Source organism: Xenopus tropicalis, chromosome 10 (assembly GCF_000004195.4).
Source record: "Xenopus tropicalis strain Nigerian chromosome 10, UCB_Xtro_10.0, whole genome shotgun sequence".
NCBI classification, from domain to species: domain Eukaryota; kingdom Metazoa; phylum Chordata; class Amphibia; order Anura; family Pipidae; genus Xenopus; species Xenopus tropicalis.
This window is the reverse complement of record NC_030686.2, coordinates 7,386,099-7,405,707: the sequence shown is the minus strand read 5'-3', so window position 1 is coordinate 7,405,707 and position 19,609 is coordinate 7,386,099. Positions and strand designations below refer to the sequence as shown.

General features: G+C 42.7%; 1 protein-coding gene across 2 annotated transcripts in view; it reads right to left on the bottom strand.

The window, feature by feature from the left end:
• jup (junction plakoglobin) overlaps positions 1–19,609 on the bottom strand; it is a 55,991-nt gene that overhangs the window by 18,129 nt on the left and 18,253 nt on the right. The window contains 3 exon segments of one of the 2 annotated variants that reach the window (NM_204049.1): positions 610–848; positions 1,810–2,060; positions 5,301–5,509. In NM_204049.1, coding sequence (NP_989380.1) covers positions 610–848; positions 1,810–2,060; positions 5,301–5,502 — 692 coding nt within the window. In that variant the 5' untranslated portion in view covers positions 5,503–5,509. 2 annotated transcript variants of the gene reach the window in all.

Here is a 19,609-nt window from a genome sequence, read left to right as displayed (position 1 = left end):
AGGTAACCCATCCCCAACAGATACCCACTTGTAAAGGAGAAGGAAAGGCATTTTGGAATTTTATTGCCAATAGATTAGCCACAATAGTGCAAGCTAGAACGCTATATTTATTCTGCAGAAAGCTTTACCATACCCGAGTTAAAAGCCCTAGAAGCTCCCTCTGTTTGTTTAAGATAGCAGCTGCCATTTTAGCTTCCTGCTGCTGCTCTGGCTGCTGGTAGCTCAGATTACAGAACAGTTGGGAGGGGAACAAAGATGAGATGGGAGGGGGAGTGAGAGGATCAAATGGAGCAGACTCGTGCCATACCCTGAAGGATTTTTCCAAGAGCAGGAAGTCTGACACAGAAGATCATGTATACAGAATAAAAAGAAAGAAATTCTGTGTTTCTTTTCGCTAAGGACTCAGAGCAGCATTTCTGTGAGTGTATGGCTGTGTTTACATAGACGTTTCTGATAAAGCTCACTTAGTTTCTACCTTTCCTTCTCCTTTACGAGGCAAATAACGGCAAACTCAATACACCAGTTTCTCAATTTGCCTTAGGTGGTAGTGCCCCAAAGTTACCCCCTTCCCATCCCGCTGGGGTAAGAATCGCCCCTGGGCACCAGTACCTGAGCATGCGCACAAGTGCAGGGATGCCGCCGGATTTGAAGATAGAGAGAAGCCCCTCGCGGTGGTGGGACAGATTGTGCAGGATGCTGGTGGTACAGCGAGCGGTGTCCATGTCACTTGTGTGCTGCATGGTGCGAACTACAGCGGCAACAATCTGCGGGGACTGCATCAGGGCTTTGCGGGATGCCTCTTTCTTGGACAGCTGGTTTACAATCATGGAAGCCTTGTTCACCACCATCTGAGGGAAAGAAAAGAAGTCATAGTCAGATTTATATATATATATATATACTGCATTATATATTATAATCTGTAAAGGTTTAATATACACACATTCAAGCACAACAAAAATATATTTCCTGAGCTTCTCCTCTTTAAAGGGGAACTCCGGCTTCCGAACCTAAATGTGTTAAAGAGTCCCACACAGCACAGAAACCCTTTAATATCCCTATCCCTGTAAACTGTTCCTTCAAACAATAGGAATAAATACCATTTTTATATGCTGAAATCCAGCTGCAAAACTGTTCTTCTCTTTCTGCATCATCTGAAATCCTGGCAGGGGAGGAGGGACTAAAACACTGATGTTACAAATTGTAACAACTTCTCCACAGCTTACAGACAGCATGTAAGGACTACATAACCCACAATGCATTGCACTGGGATGTTCCTTTCCTTATTGACATCACGTGTGCAGCAGGGAATTGTGGGATTGGGAGGAGGCAGGCCAAGGACAGGCGACTGTAACATTTTATCTCAAAGTAGTCAGCCAAATCAGCAGGGAAACAGGGGGCGGGGCTTCCAAACCATATTATTACAAACCAAATTATGTTTACTTTTCAAAGAGCTTGTATTTGGGTGGAGTTCCCCTTTAAGAAGTTGGAGAAAACAGGAAAAAGCTTCAGTCTTTCAGAACGAGAATGACAGACTCATATCAGACTTAATACCCTGCTATAAGGATAGCTAGAAGCTCAGCCATAAAGCATGTCATGACTGCAGTGCTGTGAGAGGAAGGGAGCAGGCAAAGGCACTTTTAATATTCTTCACAGTTCAATGACAAATTACATTTTCAGACCTTTTCCCCACCTTACCCCAACCTTTATACACTGCATTCAAGCTTCTCCTCCATTGTGCTGGATCCCGGGGTAGGATCACTGCAATATTCCATTATATATGCCAATACATTACTTGCGAGATGCCCTTACCGGATCCTCATCATTAAGTAGCTTTGTCAGTTCCGGAATGGCGCGGGTGGCCAGCTCAGCATCATCCTGGTAGTTGATAAGGTGGATGATGGCAGATTTCAACATTTGGGAGGGTTCCGCCAGTTTCTGCACGTTGGTTTGCTGCCCTTCTATCTGGGTAGTCAGAAGGTACGAGTGATCTTCCACCGTCTCTGGGTACATTGCTGCTCGGACGCGCTGGGCTCGAGTCATGTTTATCTGGGCGTCCATGTCTGAAAAGAGAAGATAAATGAGAATTGGGTCGATTTCTCCAACTATTTCATTTGCCAAGTTATCAGGTCATTTTTTTTTCCAAGCAACCATTCCTATCATCTCCTCTAGGTAAATCACAATACCTAGAGCAGACGTTCAAGTTTATTGGGCCAGTACCGGCATGGCTACGCAGTTCCAGTTCAGGTCAATGGAAAGCCAAGATATTTATTTCAGCCATTGGGTGCCATCAGATATATAGAATACAGATAGATGATCTCTCATATATGCAACTGCCAGGGCAAGCCCATCCCAAGCATGAAGGGTGCAGCTTTCTAATCAGAGGGTGTTTTAAAAGGCACGGCTAGAATTTTTTTATATTACATTTTTTAACTTTAATATGAAAAATAAAGCAACTGCCCTTAAAGAAGAAGGAAAGGCTAAATCATTTGGGGGTGCCAAAATGTTAACAGGAGCACAGGCTGGGGCGTGTCAGGTAAGCGATTACAGTCACTGAGGGCAGGGTTGGACTGGGAAAGTGCAGACCCACCGTGGCTGCCACCCCAGGGGCCCCACACACCTCCCGCTGCTTGTACACGCCCCTCACAGGGGCCCTGTCCATCCCTAAAGCATGTATAAGTAGATGCAATCATTCAGAGGAGGGAGGCAGCTGGGATCGGATCTGGGTCGACAGGAGTATATTTCCCAGTGTCCCGCCAGCCCTGTCCGACTCTGACTGGGGGGGGGGGGTCTAACATTTTTTATTAGAAACATTAACATTATTATTTTGTTCCATTTATATTGTGGATCATTCAAAAATGACTTGCTCTGTGGGACTGGCATAGCTGCACACTGCACTGTATGGGCGATACAGCTAACGAGGCTGTTCCCACCAAGGCGCCGGACATGATTCCAAGTGATCGTGTTGCACATATCCAATGAGAGAGATCCCTGGGCCCAATACATTATAGGTGGCATTTCATGCAGCTAAGTGGCATGCACAATACCGAAGGGAAAAGATCCATATTGCGCAGCTATTTTTCCAGCACAGAGCAACTCACCATCATACATCATAGCAGTCAATCTCACTTCTAAACAAACAACAGCTTCCCCTGAGAAACATCAGAATAACTCCTTGGAAGCAGGCCCAGACTGACAGTCAGGAATCTCTGCCAATGCCAGAGGGGCGGCTGGGAGCTGCCATAGTCTGGCGCTTTATATGCGGCTGTTTGGACCTTTGTGTACTTGAAATACCAGGGCCGACTTTGCATCTCAGTTCAGACCTGCTGGGTCAGATCGAATCCATCGGACTAAGTAAAGAGGTTTTGGGACCCGGCCGGCACACTAATGTCTAACAGAAAGCAAACTTGATTTGCATTCCGACTGCCACCTTCCAGCTCTTGTGCAGACGATTATTTGGCCCACGTCATCCATACATCTGTCGCTTGGATAATAGCTGGCAGTGAGTGTGTGGGGAGTTCAAGTTCAATACCACCTGGAAACCACATCTTAAACATTTCCTTCAAGGCTGATTGAAACTGAATAGCAGAGCAATACAAAAGAACTCATTAAGCACTTGTAGCAAAGGGCTAACAGGGACCCTCTGGCTTCATTAAGCCTGGAGCGAGCATCATGGGAAACCCTCATTAGTCTCAAGTCATCTTTTTAGAAGATTGCTTAAATATGCTGTATGCAAGCGCGAGGCAACAATGGAGTCTTTCTTCGCTGGTCCAAGGACGGGATCATTGCCACGCCAGGGCTGCCAGCCAAGCAAGGAGGAAATGTTACAGTTTCCTCTTGGAAATTCACATGGCCCGAATCTGCTATCGGTGCACATACACAAACAATAGTTAGAAGTACTGGCAGAGTTTACTCCCCCGTAGAGCTGTGAAGCAACACTGAATTTATAAAGCCCCTTATAATGCCAGAGCAGTGTTTAAAGGGCAAGTAAACCCCTCACACAAAAATGTAGTGAACAGTCTCTTTGCAATCTTTAAACACCTGTCACTCCGGCTGTTTAAAGGTTAATAGTAAAGCTGTAGCATCCCCTTAATCATTTGGGTTTCCTTCTCCTCCTTTAACCCACTCAGCCCCTTCCCTTAGGAATTTACTTTGGCTGTTGGCTACTGAGCGTGCTCAGTTCAGATTGCTAAACACACCCTCTGGTTCCCACAGAAACTTTGCTCTAGCTGTCGGATTCTATTTTTTTTCTTCTAACTTCCTGATCTGAGCTCAGCTTAAACATATATATATATATATATATATACACACACACACACACACATACACTTAGATTGTAAGCTCTACGGGGCAGGGACCTACTTCTTACTGTGTCTCATACCACATGGCACTTATATATATATTTATTGTATTTATTTATTGTATCACTTGTCCTCCCTGTGTGTAATTTTGTATTCTAAGATTGTACAGCGCTGCGCACCCTTGTGGCGCTTTATAAATAAAGTCATACATACATATACATACATACATACATACATACATACAATACAGTGCTCAGTCCAAGTGGAAGTAAGTTCTGCCTGTGTAAGCCTGCATTCTTCACTGCATAAATTTGCAGTAAATGAAGACATGGCAGAGGGAAAATGGCCGCTGGGTGAATGCTGCTTTTTGTTTAAAGAAAATGTAATGGCACAAAGAGAGGGGATTCAGTACAAAGGATGCCACTTGGGTTGGGGGAAAGTAAAGAGGTTTACTTAGCATCCCCTTAATCATTTGGGTTTCCTTCTCCTCCTTTAACCCCTTCAGCCCCTTCCCTTAGGAATTTACTTTGGCTGTTGGCTACTGAGCGTGCTCAGTTCAGATTGCTAAACACACCCTCTGGTTCCCACAGAAACTTTGCTCTAGCTGTCGGATTCTATTTTTTTTCTTCTAAGTTCCTGATTTGAGCTTAGCTTAACCAATACAGTGCTCAGTCCAAGCGGAAGTAAGTTCTGCCTGTGTAAGCCTGCATTCTTCATTGCATAAACTTGCAGTAAATGAAGATGTGTCAGAGGGAAAATGGCTGCTGCGTGAAAGACGCTTTTTGTTTAAAGAAAATGTAATGGCACAAAAAGAGGGGATTCAGTACAAAGGATGCCACTTGGGTGGGGGGGAAATGTTCTCAACTTATATACATGTTAGGGAAGTGTAGGCTTTATATGCCCTTTAACTTTCCCACTGGAATACCAAGGAGACTCCTGGTGGGCCCAGGAGTCAATGGACCCTCCTAACACCCAGCCGTTTGTCCATTTGTAAAACTGTACCTGGGGTCTGCTGCTGTGTGTACGTCGTGGTTTTAACAGTGTAACTGCCGGGGTAGGCGTGGCTGTCGTCCTCGATGACCATTTTCCCGTTTAACGATGGAGACGCTGTGTTTATTCCAGAATTGATGCCCGAGTCGTAAGTGTAGGTTTTCTGCCACTCTGTGACTTTTATTGGCACTTCCACTACATCCACCAAATCCATTCTACTTCTGTGGAAAGAACATTGAGTAGGGATTAGCGAACTACTGAAGGATTAGCTATCACCATTTCATTCTTTCCCACAACAAATCAGGCATGAACTTTAAGTGTGATACAGACATGGACAATTTGCAATTGGTCCTCATTTTTTATTTTTTTTGTGGTTTTTCAGTTATTTAGAATTTTGTTTAGCGGGTCTCTGGTTTGGAAATTCAGCTGCTGTCTTATTTACCCAGTAACCAGATAGTTAGTGGTTTGAATGAGAGACTGGAATATGAATAGAAGAGGGTCTAAATAGGAAGATGAGGAATTAAAAGTATCGATAGCAATAAAATTGTAGCCTCACAGAGCAATAGTTTTTTGGCTTCAGGGGTCAGTGACCCCCATTTGGAAAGAGGCAGAAGAGGAAGGCAAATAATTAAAAACAAACAATAATAGAAACCAGTTACTAGGAAAAGGCCTTTATATAACATATTAAGATTTAACGTAAAAGTTGAACCACCCCTTTAATAGTGCATCTCTTTTAATATACGTCTGCCTCTCCTACACCTTTGGTAAGGTGCTGTTACACGGGGTGCTTTATTGCCCGGTGGGTTATCTCCTCTCCCCTGGGTGATGCAGCACCTAAATACAAAGCGCCCCCCTATAAACCAATAATGGGCCTTATAAACTGCCCAATGACAATGCAATAATGACCTATCACAATCAGCCTAATACAGTGCCTTACTGCAGTAAAAAATCTCATTGCAGGTATGGGATCCATTATCCGGAAACCCATTATGCAGAGAGTTCCAAATTACGGAAAGGCCATCTCCCATAGACTCCATTATAAGCAAATAATTTCAATTTTATAAAATGGGTTTTCTTTTTCTCTGTAATAATAAAACGGAATCTTGTACTTGATCCCAACTAAGATATAATTACCCCTTATTGGGGCAGAACAGCCCTATTGGGTTTATTTCATGGTTAAATGATTCCCTTTTCTCTGTAATAATAAAACAGTACCTGTACTTGATCCCAACTAAGATATAATTACCCCTTATTGGGGCAGAACAGCCCTATTGGGTTTATTTCATGGTTAAATGATTCCCTTTTCTCTGTAATAATAAAACAGTACCTGTACTTGATCCCAACTAAGATATAATTACCCCTTATTGGGGCAGAACAGCCCTATTGGGTTTTTTAATGGTTAAATGATTCCCTTTTCTCTGTAATAATAAAACAGTACCTGTACTTGATCCCAACTAAGATATAATTACCCCTTATTGGGGCAGAACAGCCCTATTGGGTTTATTTAATGGTTAAATGATTCCCTTTTCTCTGTAATAATAAAACAGTACCTGTACTTGATCCCAACTATGATATAATTACCCCTTACTGGAGGTAAAACAATCCTATTGGGTTTATTTAATATTTTAATTATTTTTAGCAGACTTAAGTTATGGAGATCCAAATTATGGAAAGATCCCTTATCCAGAAAACCCCAGGTCCTGAGCATTCTGGATAACAGGTCCCATACCTGTAATACGATGCACAAGAAATGCAAGAAGAGAAGAGCGGAATCAAGCCTGCCAGTGATATTTGCGGATGATTTACATTCCGTGACGGTTTGCCACAGGCAGTTATTATGATGGCTCATTTTACAGTTCATTTGCTACAAATTTTCTTGTAAGACAATTGTACTAATCAGCCATGTATGTAAATGTATTTATTTAGCGCTACTTATGTATGCAGCGCCGTACAGCGGAATAATAAGAAATGAAACACACAGCTCAGAGCGCAGATGACATTCGTTACCCATGAATATTGCTCTGATACTGCCCCCGTGGATGCCAAACAAGCAGGGATTCGATATATAAGTGACCGCGGCTATAAATGGAAAATAAGCCCTATCTGTCTGTAGTAAGTGTGGGGGTGGGAGTATTCTATAGAATATATGAATTAGTATTTGAGCAGTAAATTCCAATTACAGGTATGGGATCAGTTATCTGGAAACCAGTTATCCAAAAAGCTTAAAATTACGGGATGGCCACCTCCCACCGACTCCATTATAAGCAAATAATTCAGATTTTTGAGACTGATTTCCTTTTTCTCTGTAATGATAAATACAGGCCCGGACTGGCAATCTGTATGTTCTGGTAAATGCCAGAGGGGCTGCTGTCAGATGCCATAGGGAGTCACTATTTATTGGGCGGCTGGGGGGGGCTGTTTGTGCCTCTGGGTTCTGCTGATAACAGGGGGGCTGTAAGATGCCATAGACAGTCACTATTTATTGGGCTGGGGGCTCTTTGAGCTTCTGCCAGGGCATATTTTGTATCCTAGTCCAGACCTGACTAAAAAACAGTACCTTGTCCAGAATGCTCTGGACCGGAGGTTTTCCAGATCAGGAATCTTTCTGTAATTTGGATCCCCATACCTTAAGTCTTCTAAAAAAATTAAACATAAAATAAATCCAATAGGACTGTTCTGCCCCCAATAAGGGGTAATTATATCTTAGTTGGGATCAAGTACAGGTACTGTTTTATTATTACAGAGAAAAGGGAATCATTTAACCATGAAATAAACCCAATAGGGCTGTTCTGCCCCAATAAGGGGTAATTATATCTTAGTTGGGATCAAGTACAGGTACTGTTTTATTATTACAGAGAAAAGGGAATCATTTAACCATTAAATAAACCCAATAGGGCTGTTCTGCCCCCAATAAGGGGTAATTATATCTTAGTTGGGATCAAGTACAGGTACTGTTTTATTATTACAGAGAAAAGGGAATCATTTAACCATGAAATAAACCCAATAGGGCTGTTCTGCCCCAATAAGGGGTAATTATATCTTAGTTGGGATCAAGTACAGGTACTGTTTTATTATTACAGAGAAAAGGGAATCATTTTTAAAAATTAGAATTATTTGTTTATAATTGAGTATATGGGAGATGGCCTTTTTGGATAATGGGTTTCCGGATATACAGATACCTGTATATAGCCTTTAATATTCAGACTGCTGTTGCAGATGCACGTGCCTTTAGAGTACGGTGATCTTTACGTAGTCAAACCCAAAGGTGGAAATGTATAATGCAGGACACAGCTGCCCTGGAAATTAATTAAGAGGGGAAAGCCATTGTCCACATTAGTGTTTCAGATTGTAGCAGCAGATTGACAGGATGTGTTACATAAAAGCCAATACCCCCCCCCCCCCCCCCATCAAGCAGCTGCCCTATGACCGGCCAATGCTTAATTAGCGATGGACTCCCTAGTAAAAGCCAGGGGGCATATTATCCAGAGGTGAGGAACAAGGGGGATCATGAAACAGAGGGATATGCTAGAGAATATATAAAAATACATCATTTATTTATAGGGTAGGAATGCTAGATGGAAGGCACGTTATTAAAGACAATACAGGAAACCTACGACAATAGGTGCGGCAAACAGACAATAGCAAAGGAAGTCTGTGATTTCTGATGGAGAAGCAGAAGGAGACAAAGAAAGGCCCTACAGCTTTAATAATAACAACATGCAAGTGAGGGAGGGTGATGGCAATCACAACAATAAACAGGCAAAGACAAAGCAGGCTGCTTTTCTGGCACGCCCTGAACTGGAATGTCAGCTTGTCACACAGACAGTCTGTGGCTTCCTTAAAACAAGGGAAGGAGGGGGCTGGTGCCCTCAGAATATGGGGAAAGCAGAGGCTGGAGGTGCAGTCAGTGCTCCTTCCCCGAGAGATCCCAATCATGAGGTCTCCTGGAACCCTTCAGACAACCCAGCACATCAAATTTCTTTTCCTTTTTTTGTCAAATTTGATGGACATATTCAACCTTTATTCTTAACCTATAGGTTGGGAACAACAATTGGGTCACAATAAGGTTTAGGGCTCCCTATTATGCCTTTAATATACTATTAGTTTCCTAATATAGACAATGGTAATTAAAGTAAGTGTCATAACTTATTCTAACCCAATTATTGGGTTGTGAAGCCAACTTCCAGGTTTTGCGACGTACCGTGAATTTTGTACAGACCTGGAGAGTGATAATCCTTAGGAGAGGCTGGTATTGGACATGGCTAAGAGGTACCCACACCTCCCAAATGCTTATAACATTCTTTTCACCTCATTTGTAAGAACCAGCAATGGGCAAGCGCCAATGCGCCAAATTATATTGGCTCTTCAACACTTATGGGCCATTCACAGAAACATATCCCAGCTAAAGCTAACCATATAAAAACCATGACTAACATTAATTGCCTCGATGATAACGCTGTCAAGAGTCCACATTTGACTCACCACAAAGTACTGGTTATACTGGTTTCCACAGACACACCCAGACCTGTAGACAAACATTAAGGAGATGTACTTGCTATACTGCACAGCTGAAATATAGCTTGTCTGGGCTAAAGGGTACAAAGCAGCTATGGTAAATATCACAGATGTCAAATTGTAGTGGTTCAGTGGATTTGGTAAAGAAAATTAGATAGCAAGCTCCTCAGGGACATGGCATACAGTGAAAGACTGGACCTTCTGCGATAAATATATTAGCACTAGAAATAGGTCAACTGGAATTGACCATTTGGGAATTGCCCTGGCAGACTTTTTAGTACAGGTATGGGACTTGTTATCCATAATGCTTGGGACTTGGAGCTCTCTGGATAATGAGTTTCTAGATAAGGGGTCTTAAGGTAGCCATACACGCTAAGATATCTTCTCCCAATATCCCCACCTACGGGTGGGTGATATTGGGGTTAATTCGGTCGTTTTGCCCTGGGGCCAAACGATTGAATTAGAACGATGGGTATAAGAGTCCGTCAGTTCAGAGACCGCATCAACGTGCCTATGTGGTCCCCGATCCGACTAAATTTTTAAACCTTTCCAATCGGGATCTGGTCAATTTCAGGCCAGATATCGGTCGGGCAGGCCCGTCGGTAGTGCCCATACATGGGCCAATAAGCTGCCGAATCGATCTAGGGGACCAATATCGGCAGCTAGAATCGGCTCGTGTATGGCCAAGGTTCACTATATTGTGAAAACAATGTATATGTAAAAACACAGCAACCAGACACAATAGGAATCCCTGATTTTAACATGGGCCTAAAGCTGGCCATACACGTCATAACACGTATGGGCTCCGAATTATTTTCCCGACAATGTTCGTACCATTGTGATCAGTCGTTTAGTCAATGGGACAGGTTAGAAAATGTCGGTGGGATAAGGATAAAATCTGCGCATGTATCCGATCCCCTTGGGGGCCCTACAATGGGAGTCACTTTTGTACGATTGGTGCCTGTAACTATTTCATGTTCAGAACATCCCCCATTGGTTATTTTTAGGGCTTTATCCTACAATTTCAGGCTGAATGTGAGTTTTAGATCGTTGACCGATACCCAAACGTTCTTCGGAAGAAGACTAAAATCTGAACGTGTATGGGCAGCTTAAATCCTGAGAACCCTTAGCGAGTATTAAAGAACATCAAAAGGGACATTAAGTCGAAAACTAACTACTTTGCAGTCTTCTTCTCCTCTCTTGTACTTGAGAGACTTTCCCGCAGCTGCCGGCACTGTCAGGAACCGCCAACGTGATGGGATTTGATGTCTCTTCCCAAGACGAGCGAGGAGGTCGCCTGTCAAGCGCATTTCCCTGTGCTGCCACGCACGCTCTTCCACTGCGTTAAATAATGCACTAACTGACACATTCACTTTCCATCTCCGGCATCAGACAACAGGGCAGGGAAGGAGAAGGACTCTTCTGAGAGGCTGATTTAGGTTTGCCGACTTGAGCAGCATGTATAAAGAAACAACTTAAAGCAGGCTCCCTGCGAGGGAGGGCAAAACAATATGATTTCCTATTAGAAGTGTTGGTTATACACCGAAAATGCTCTGAAGACATAATCCCCCTGCAGTAGAACATGGAACAATTCAAGCATTTCTTTACATTCTGCAGAGCAATGAGGGCAAAGGCACATTTATAATACAAAAGAGCCAGAAATAGCTTGTAAAATGAACATCTCCTTATAAAATGGTGCTTCGTGATGTTGCTGGAATTTTTCTGCACTGCTGGTTCTGACTTACTGCCAAACAGTGGAAATGGCCTTTCCCTGTGTGTGTGTGTGGGGGGGGGGGGGGGTAATTGGGGACAACTCTATTTTAAACTCAACCATGAAGGTCAATAAGGTTTAGATTTAGGCTAAAAAATTGGATGCTGTCCATATATTTGTAAAGGTTCCCATATATTTGTAAAGGTGCCCGAGCGGATCTTCTCCCGATATCCCCCACCTATGGGTGGGCAATATCAGGTGAATCCTGGCTACTTCAATTGTTTGGCCCTAAGGCCAAACGATCGAATTATAACGACGGGTATAGGCCGATGCGGTCCCCAATCAGACTAGTCGAGCAGTCGAGCAGTCGGTAGTGCCCATTGGCCCGTGTATGGCCACCTTAACTTTGCTTTGAGCTAAGGGGGGGGCTTTAACTGGAAAAGTCTATAAGTCTGTGCCATCTTGGGGTTCTACTATCTCCATGACTTCTATGTTTGGCCTCTGGGTACATGATGCCCAGTGAAAATATTTGATGCTCCATCCCCTTACATCATGCCTCCCTGATATCTGGCTCTTGCCCCTAGGCTCTTGGCCTTCCTCATCTCTGTCTCTTGCCCTCTCTATGTGATGGCCCCCATGTTTAGCTACCCAGTAAAACCACCACCACACCAAATGCACGTCCAGTTCAGTAAACCCAAACACCCAGCAATACAAGCACACGTGAAAGGTCACAATTTTCAGATATAAAGTACTCGAAGAGCGCTGTCAGCAAGAAGCAACCTGTCTGAAAAATGAAGGACGTCAACCCTTGGCAACCTTACCAAAAGGCTTACATTTGTCAGTGGGGATCACGGAAAGATGTCTCAGTCGTTTCCAATGGCCATAATTGGCTTTGAGAACGATAAAACATTTATAACAAAAGAGTGACATTTTACCCTGCGAGTGAATGGCTCTGTACATGTTAGTGCACGTCTATGCGTGCTCCCTGTGTTCTTGTTAGGACACAATATTCCCAAGAAACCACCCTTTAACATTCGCTCAGTTCAGCCGTGAAGGTCAGAGAGAAAGGGATTGAATGCACACCACGTCTAGCAACACGTGAAAGGCTGGGAAAATCTCAATCACTTTTACTGAGCCAAGAACAGTTGTGTTGGAATCCAAAAGAGGTCACTTGTTGGCCTCTTCCACCTAAATTTGAAAGCACAAAGGTTGCTGTACTGTAATATCATCTCATACATGCTGCATTTACTCAGGCAGTTTGACCGATTTTTGCCGGTTATATGGGTGTGAGGTATAGGTCAGGGTTTCTACGGAGAATCCAGCGATCCTGCCGGAACAAAGCTGGAAGCTTCATCTGCCAATGCACCATCTTGGTATGTTCACGTGCCGTAGCTACGATATTTGGCATCGGCTCGTTGATTCGGCCCCCGAACCGACTGTGCCATTGCCGTGCTTGAAACACCAGAGCCTATTAAAGCTCAGTCCAGGCCTGGTTATTGGTCCCTCAGGTCACGGCTAATGGTCAGTCAGGTATAGTGACAGTTCTATGTATGTTTCTTATTATGATAGCCAAGCTGGTGAAATTCAAAGGAAAAAGTTCTCAGATCACTGGACGCAGCTTGGAAATACAAAGTAAAAAAGTAAAAGTAAACTACAATGACGGATTCGTATATGTCTAGGTTGTATAGGTTTGTATAGCCTAAAGTAAGCCGTTATTATAATGCAGAGCACCGCTCCAAGCAGCAGCGACCTACAGCTCCAGAACATGTGGAACGAGCCACATGGGCTAGTCTGGCAGAAGAGATATGAAACCCTAGAGATGCAAAGTTAATTCTGACTAACTTGCCCCATTCTCCCCCAGCTCGTTACAATGATCTCATTAATTGGGATTAATTTGATCGACTTACAACGGTACAAGGGGAAACTGAATGTTGGAAATGAACATCTCTGTGTTAGCAAGGTCAATGGGCTTCAAGTGCCTCCTTGCAGCAATTTGCATTTAAATGTTCGTTCGCTTTATGTATTTCAAACTTTTATGCTGTAAAAAAATATCTTTATTTGGATCCCTTTGGAAGACATGTTGATGGAGTTGCAGATTAATGGATCCGGCTCCTTTACAAGCACCACAAGGCTGAGATTTATCGGTCAACTTTGCAAATAAAGTCTCTTTTTGTGGAGCTTTGAATAAAAAACAAACACTATTTGCCTACCCAGGTAGGTGGGTACCAGAGAGCACTGAATGCTACATAATACGTCTTTGGAAACATTCGCCTTATTCGACAAAATGAGCAGCCATGTGTGACAGCCCCCAACTACGCTATGCCACCTTGCTCTGGTATAAGGGACCAGTCTACTTCAAAGCAGTGCAGATAATGCTGATGGGGATGGCACCAGGGGTGGGGGTACAGGAATAGAACTATTATCCGGAGACCCGTTATCCAAAAAGATCCGAATTACAGGAAGGCCATCTCCCACAGACTCCATTATAACCAAATAATTCAATTTGTTTACTGCTCTGGCCTACCAACCAGGTCAAACAAAGGGACGTATCCACATGTATGGCCAATGTGGCTTCAAAGCTCTAAGTAACCAAAAGTGGCAACATGTTTTTCCTCAAATTTCAACCTGAAAATTAGTGTTCAAATTTGGTTCATTATGGCTTTTTGTGGAGGATTTGTTATTTGGCTGAACCCAAAATGTTGTACTCTGACTCTTAAGGTGGTCGCACAAAACATTGTTCCCACCCTCCACAGATGTTCAGGGCTGAATCGTCCGATATGGAGGTAGAAACAATAGAATTTCTAGCTCCTTCGGCAGATTCTGCCTTCAATGGCATCCGATCAAAATCTTTTAACCTGCCCGGTCGGCGAGTCGACTAATATCCGCAGCCTTCTGCAATATCGGTCGCCTCGCCGAGTCCCATACAAGCACCAAATATTGTACAAAACGAGGTTTCGTACGTTATCATCGGTGCGTGTATGGCCGGCTTTATTGCCTAGCCAGAATCTCATAACAGCCTAGATGAACACTCAACTCCTTTGATTTACTTCTGCAAGAAGTTATTTTCTCATTTACAGTCTGGCCTTCTAAAGGGCTGCAAGGTGTGGGGAGATTAAACCAAGCAAAAAAGTTCTCTCGAGAGCAAAGTACTCAGGAGTTTTCAGTGCTTAATCACCCTGAAACTGAGATTACACTTGGCCGCCTTCAGTCAACTGTATAGTAATAGGGCCAGCAGCAGCGCATCATCTTAGAGAACCCAACAGGCAGCCAGTTAATGTGCTCACATTCCATTGTGTAATACAAGTAACAAGCACACACTGATGGCTAAGAACCATACACAATAATGTATTCATACTGTTATACATGGATTTTGTCTATTACCTTGAAGTTCTATGGCCTATATAAAAACCCTCTGTGCACTAGAGCCTTTATATGGTCATGGAATTCCTTGATGACATCTTTTATTTTACACTACACTGTACAATATTCCCTATGCATTTGCTTTGCTCCCAAAAAACAAACATCTGCCTCCTAATTCTTTTCCATGTGTCATCCCCTACACCTGGAAACTGGCCCTCTGCAGTTTAAAGGGGACCCGTCACACTAAGAAATAACTCCAAATTCTTTTCTATTGTGTTTGTCAAGCAAAATATACGTCACTTACACTATATAAATAATACAAATCTTGTTTCATTCAGTCTTGGAATTGCACAATCACAACAAGCAGGCAGTCGCCATTTTGTGGACACTGTTAGTAAGGCAAGATTTGTATCATGCCAAAATCTTGTTTCTGTGATAGAATGGAGGTCCAGATGCCCAGGCCCATGAACTGGCTAAATTATTAGATGGTGAGGAGAGAGAGGGAAAGTAAGTGCTGAATGGAAAGTGAAAGTAATTGTCTGCCCTTCTCTATGACTTAGTCTAGAAGGCAATATATGATTGACAGCTGGGATTTTCAAATGCCTTTATAAAGGGTTTGGATGTGTTAATGAAAAAAAGAAGGTGGTTTCATGTTTAACCTAAAAAGGACTTTTATTATACAGCTACTTATGTTTGGGTGACAGGTCCCCTTTAATGAATGGCGGTTGGGTTAGCCTTGTTTGTTTATGACAAGTTATTCATACACTGTACGCTGTCTTACAAAGAAAATCTGGCCTTTTCTCTGAAACGAAAAAAAAACTACTACTAAGATGTGGCGGCAGATTTATCCAAATGTTAGAGCTGAATACATAAAAACTCACCCACGTTCTATTCATTCCTATGGGATTTTTAGAAGCGTATTTATCAAAGGGTGAAAGTTAGGACTCACCAATTGATAAATACGCTGGAGGACTCTCTAATGACCACTAACTCCACAGGCTAAAAAAAACAAGATCCGGCAAGATGCTCTATTTGTACACAAAACAACTCAGGTATGGAATCAATTAAAGCCAAATGCTCCAAAATAACAATTCCATCTCCCACAGAATTCAGGATAAACAGTTCTTAACCCCTGGGTGACTAAATGTTCTTTTACTGCTTGTAACCTAATCCAGCATAAATATGTACTGACTGCAAAACTGTTGGATTTTTAAATGTTTACATTTGTTCTAGCAGATTGTAAGCACACAAAATAAAGAAAAAACCATTCGAGAAAACTCCCGGGACCAAGCATTCCATATATTCCCTGTATCTTCAGCATTAAGCGGGGGGGGGGGGGGGGGGGGTTTATGGTATCTGTTCCTTCTCTACAACTTATAAGACTCCGTCCACATTACTTATATTTAACAAGGGTCCACAAATAAGATCAATGTTTTTATTTCCTACTCCGGAACCTGGCTGCCAATTGCCATTGTGCATGTCCACCCAACCTTCTGCCTGATGGACCCTACAACACCCTGACTAGCTACCAGTACGTCCATTTTGATCGGTTTACGCGGGGTGATCCGTCCATTTCACAAAGTCGCCAATCGAACAGATCGTATCCAGATACGCCCACCTACAGTAGGGGCTAATTCAATCGTTTGGCCCTAGGTTTCCTTTTTCTCAGTAATTAAACAGTACCTTGTAGTTGATGGTAATTAAGCTTCATTAATCCCAATTGGTGGCAAAACAACCCAATTTCAGATGAAAGGTCTGGTAATACGGATCACATAAAGAACCCTTATCTTGAAAACCCCAGGCATTCTGGATAACAGATCCTATACCTGTACCACTGGCCATACACGCATCGATAGAATTGTACGAAACCAAGTTCCATATGATTTTCAGACTGTGTGTGGGCTCCAAATAATCGTCCCAACAATTTTCATACCATGGTGATCGGACAGGTTCGAAAATTTTGGTCAGATAATAATCAGGCCCGGATTTGTGGAGAGGCCACAAAGGCCCGGGCCTAGGGCGGCACACATTTGGGGGCTGATAATGCCTGTACATGTATTGAGTATCTGACTATATCCTTGGGGGACCTACAATGTATTTCTGGGACATAATGTTTGTACAATTGTTGTCTGGTCAGTACTAATGCCCAGAATACGGTCAGATTTGTTATTTTTATTAATTAAATCCTACAATTTCAATCTGAATGTTAGTTTTAGATCGCTGCATTACAAAGCGTATGATCAATACCCGATATTCGCCATAAGAACGTGTGTGGCCTCCTTATACCTGTACAGTTAATTCTTCAGGCACACATTATCCTAGCCAAAGTTCCATGACCATGAGAACAGAAAATTAATACAAACGGTCTGAAATATAAGTAAAAAGCAGTTCAAGTTCCGCAGCTGAAATGCAAAGCCTTCAGGGTAAAATACAAAGTGACTTCCAATTGCTCCGTAGCTGGAGATTTTTTAACTTGAGCTCTAGCAAACATGGCCTCTGGCACCAACGGAACGTCAGAGCCGGAACGTCTCGGCAATTAGTTGGCCATACACGGCAGTAGGAACCGCACGGGTCAGTGTGCTTCTTCTGTATGTGCCATGGAGGGGCTTGGAAACACAGAAGCAGCCTTTCAGGCATTTTGTTCAACAATACAGAATATAAGTAAAAAAAGGAATTATAACAGGATGAGTCAGCGAGCACAGAAAATCTCTGTATCCTTTAGATAAGGCCGACAGTGCGGAATAAAGAAGGGAAAAGCACAAAGCACAAGGTAACAATGGGCAAGCACGTGCCCTGTGGTTACTCTCTGCCTTACACTCATTATATACAGAGACAAGATTTATTAGCACGATTATCAGACGTAAAAACTAAAGAAAACTGAAAGGTCTCTGGGGAGGAATGGGGCGCAAACACATTACTGCCTATAAGGGATGCATGGAATCTTGCATCTTGTATTTGACCAATAACAAACCAAATCTCAACCTTAGATTCTAAAATTAGGAACCAAATGTACTCCTACTGCAGTAAATGTTACATGAAGAACAAAATATACATATTTGTTCACACTGGGCAACTAAATAACTAATCACAGCCTTTAGTAGTCACCCCCGATGGGACTTTTTTCATGCCTGCATTGCTCCACAACTTTTTTTTATATTTATTTGTTGCTCACAGGTAAGAAAGGTTGGGGACCCCTGGTTTAGCCCATAGTTATGCCATAGACTGATCATCAGTAGCTACAACTAAAGGCGGCCATACCCAGTAAGATGTTGTTGTTTTGTCAAGGTTGCCAAATAAGTAACTTTTTCCCTCAATATGCCCACCTTGGTTTATAACTGGATTCTAAAATACTAATACAGGGCTAGAAAACCAAACAAGTATTAAAGAGCAGAAATGTATTAAAAAAAAAAAAAAAAAAAAAAAAAGACAGTTCTGGGCTGTTCTGTATATATACAATCCACAATATGCTCTTCAACATATACCTTGAAATCAGTATATTTCTCTTGGATAGTAAGCTCTTGCAAGCAGGACCCTCTGACCCGTTAGTTTTATTCAATAACCCTTGTTTGTTATTTATTGCAAGACCTGTGTCTGGTATGTGCTATGGCTCACAATCCATTCCCATTACGGCACACGTCAACGGCTCTGTAATCACAACACAAATGAGGATAACTCCATCTACGCACCACCCCCATTTACCAATAGAAGGACTTACGGTACTCTTGAGACCACTCAGAACAGTCATAATCTAGGTTTTTTGTAAATGGCCTTTTATTGAGGTCTCATAAGGTCACGGTGCCTATTCTTCCATTACAGTAATCAGCAGTCATGCCTTATGCACCCCTCCTGCTGCTAGATTGCACACATGGCAACCACTGGCCTACAGAATCAAGTATGGGATCAAAAATTAAAAAAAAACCAAGGGATATAACTGAATGAACTGGAACTCGGACTGATGTAAATTATGTATAATGTCAGCCCTATATATAATGTTTTGCTGCTATGATCTACTGGCCACCAGCTCAAGATGTTCTGGCAGATCAAAATCTACCGTATGGGCACCCTCGGCAACATTTATATGCTGTGCACTATTGTTCTGCACAGGACTGACCTGACTCTAAATGAGGAAATCTGATCAGGTCTGGATATGGATGACTTGCAAGACTTGTTAGGCAAATCCACTGATACATAGATGCAGTTGGTCAATCAGGATAGAGAGGGAATAAGAAGCAGTGTAGTTTGGGCTAAACTGGGTCAGTCATAGGAGTGGAAACCGGTTAATCAGTCAGGGGTAGGAACTAAATAAGGAGGCTCCTTACCAGGTCTATGGCAGCTTATACCATATGCTTCGGCATTTGCCAAAACATGATTGTGTGCCATATTCAGGCCCGGACTGGCAATCAACCCTACATGTTAACTGAACTGGGGGCGGCCGGCTGACACGGCTTACCTACAACCACAAGGATCGGGATGCACCGAATCCACCATTTTAGGATCCAGCCGAACCCCGAATCCTTTGTGAAAGATTCAGGCGAATACTAAACCGAATCTGAATAAGGAAGAGTAAAAGAGAATCGTGCATTTTGAAAAACTTGCAACTGATTCGGATTCAATTTGGACAGAGGCACGGATTCGACAGAACACAAATCTTGCTGAAAGGCAGAATCTTGGCCAAATTCTGAACCGAATCTTGGATTCACCGCATCCCTCATTTTTGCCTTTAAAACTAGAGGTG